Below are 2,985 nucleotides of genomic sequence, written 5' to 3'. Positions count from 1 at the left end.
CGCCGACACTGCCCCCGCCGGAATAGCTGCCCCCGGTCTACATCGCCGCCGCATGGGCCACGGCGTTCCCCTGGGCCGACCCTCCGCCGACGCTCATCGACCTCACTGACCCCGAGGACGACGACGACGATGACGCCTAGGGTGCGCTGGACAGCGCGCCGCCTCGTAGTTAGGTTGTTTTTAAAATTTTTTTAATGCTATTGTGGACGCGTGGACTCTCGCCGGCCTTCCTGGTCGGCTTTAATGTTTAATTAAATTATTTTCAGTTGAAATATGCATGCACAGTTTTTTTTTGTCGGCACCGTCAAAATGGGTCGGGCGCGCGTTGGGCGCATACGCCGACCCAAACGCGAAAGCGGACGTCCGTGTCCACCCTGACCGATCAAAACGGATAAAAAGCGGACGAAATCGCCGTCCGTTTGGGTTGGCCCGTTGGAGTTGCTCTTATGTTTGCAGTGTGTTAAAAAGAAAAGTTGATCAACCAAGGATTTGCAGCGAACTACTCGCGGAATTGGGTTGGACGAAAACAGGGAGCGCCCACACAGATCTCCAACAAAACGGAGGGCACACTCACGCACATGCCCCTACGTGTTATCCTACGCTCCCTGCCAACCCCGATCGATCTTTATCCAGTTGCGGGGCAGTGGTCATCAAAAAGTATCAGAGGCGAGTCACGTGGATTGGTTTTTACTATATGCGGGCCATCTGTGCTCTGCCGCGTCGCCCACCTTACGCTCGTCTGAAACCCACGGTCCCCGCACGCCGGTTTCGCGGTTTCTTGCAGCCTATAAATCCGGCCGGAGCACCCAGCTCTGCCACATCCCATCTCACACAACCTCTACTCATCTTACCTGACACACTTCACTTCCTTCGGATCTCTTGCCACCAAGCTCTGCTCCCGCCAAGATGTCGACGGTGACCCGCGCCTACCTCGACCAGAGGCTCGCCGCCGCCAAGCGCTGCTCCAAAGGTAACGGTTCGGGCCTCAGGCCAGCACTGCTCTGCTCGTATATCCCACCCATTGCAGCCTATGCTTGTGCTGAAACCTGACCTGGATTAACATTTCCCTACGTTGATCCGAAACTGCAGAGGCTGCCATGGCAGGAGCCAAGGCGGCGGCCGTCGCCACCGTCGCTGCCGCAGTGCCCACAGTAAGTAGCCGTTCAGTTCTTCAGTTCCAGAGTTCATAGCACATATCTCATTAATGCGTCACCTGTAATTTAAGCTGGCGAGCGTGAGGATGCTGCCGTGGGCGAAGGCACACCTGAACCCGACCGGGCAGGCCCTCATCATCTCCACCGTCGCCGGGATGGCCTACTTCATCGTCGCCGACAAGACCATCCTCTCCATGGCCAGGAAGCACTCCTTTGAGGACGCGCCGGAGCACCTCAAGAACACCTCCTTCCACTAATTAGACTATAAAATAGATCCATTAGTAGTCCGTAATAGTCTGCACGCCGGACTGGAAGTGTCTGCTGAAAGATGGTATTGTAATGTTCAGGCAGCACTTCTATGAAATCAGGCGAGTGGTGTAGTACTGCGCTTCTTTGCCCGCAAGAACTTATCTGATGAAGTGATCATGTATCCACCCAGTAACCTTGAATTAATAATGACTTGCATTTGTACAACTCAGGCTCACCTGCCATCACTCATCTTACATTTTCTTGTTTGTGATTATCGTTTGAAATGGGACACTGGGAGAGCATGCACACGGCCGACACAACACCGCATCATTTGATCCCCTACTCCTCAACTGTTCTGCGGTGTACGTCAGGATCATGCCACCCCACTTTGTTAAATCTTTTGCGGACCGGGCTGCGGGAGGCAGGTGGCTCTGTAGGGTGGCCCCAGTAATCTTTCACTTCAAATGTTGTGTACTGCTATTTTGAACATTTGTAATGATAAATGTGAGTTTAAATCGCCACTTTTCATTTAGTATATACATCCGAATGTACGTACTCCGTATTGAAATCTCTAAAAGGGCTTATATTTAAGAACGGATGGAGTAATAATAAGTAAAAGTTGTAAAAAATTAAATTTGGCATGGTGACATTGGTACATGAACTTGTCATGGAAATCTCACACGATTTCTCGAAACGTGGAAAAAACACTTGATTAGAAATGGCCCCTTTTGGCACAGTGTCCGAATATTGGTACATGCTTAGTAGTTTTTTTATGATAAAAATGCTGGCAATGGATCCACATCTCAGTCGATTCCTGGAGCTAAGCAGGGTGGTTTTCCTACTGGGCTCCTTCCATCCCCAGTGAGGCCTTGTTCGGTTAAGCCACTCCCCAAGTGGATTGGAGTGGAATGGAGGGAATTTGGGGGGAATTTGAACTAGATGGGATTTAATCCATGCCAATCCCTCTCATTTGCCATGGAACCGAACAAGGCCTGAGGAAAACCAGACCCCATTCACGAATCACAGGAGAGTATGAAATCTGATGACTCATTACATACCACTTTGCTCATTGAGTCCATGGCTCGTGAGATGGATCATGATGAAAAAGTGAGCCCATGTGTTGGAAAAGCTCTTACTACTTTATGCATGAGTGGTGAAAAAAAAACTTATTCTGATGTGGTAAACACTCTTCCTAAGGTTGTGGAGGTGGATGAGCAAAATGACTCAAATCTGAAAATCATCAATGATTACATGGTCGAGTTGCCTAACGTTCAAGTGGACATTGAGGTGATTCCTACACCTCCCTTAGTTACTGAAGAGAATCTGCGTTTCAGTCTGCGCAATGTGCAAAACAAGATGGCTAGTGTGGAGGAAAAAGCTATGGCAGTGGCTAAGAAGAGGGACATTGAAGGTACTCCCAGAGACCTCAACTCTTTTGATGCATTATCAAATTCTGAACTTATTCTTAGAGCAGTCAAGATGGGAGTTAATATTCCAGGTGCAGATTTTGATAGTGTGGATATTCTAAGGGAATTGAAAAATGTAGAATCAGGGATAGTTTGAATGATAATCATGCTCAACC

The 2,985-nt window shown here is 49.1% G+C and overlaps 1 protein-coding gene across 2 annotated transcripts in view; it reads left to right on the top strand.

Moving 5' to 3' along the window:
• Positions 1–793: 793 nt before the first annotated feature.
• Positions 794–2,985, top strand: part of LOC119287772 (early nodulin-93-like) — an 18,758-nt gene continuing 16,566 nt past the window's right edge. The window contains exon 1 of one of the 2 annotated variants that reach the window (XM_037567386.1): positions 794–970. In XM_037567386.1, coding sequence (XP_037423283.1) covers positions 907–970 — 64 coding nt within the window. In that variant the 5' untranslated portion in view covers positions 794–906. The remainder of the gene's footprint in view (positions 971–2,985) is intronic. The other variant, XM_037567382.1, reaches the window with a different exon arrangement.

The sequence above is a fragment of the Triticum dicoccoides genome, chromosome 4A, assembly GCF_002162155.2.
Source record: "Triticum dicoccoides isolate Atlit2015 ecotype Zavitan chromosome 4A, WEW_v2.0, whole genome shotgun sequence".
Classification (NCBI taxonomy): domain Eukaryota; kingdom Viridiplantae; phylum Streptophyta; class Magnoliopsida; order Poales; family Poaceae; genus Triticum; species Triticum dicoccoides.
Note: the sequence above shows the minus strand (reverse complement) of the source record. Positions and strands in the feature narration are given on the sequence as shown.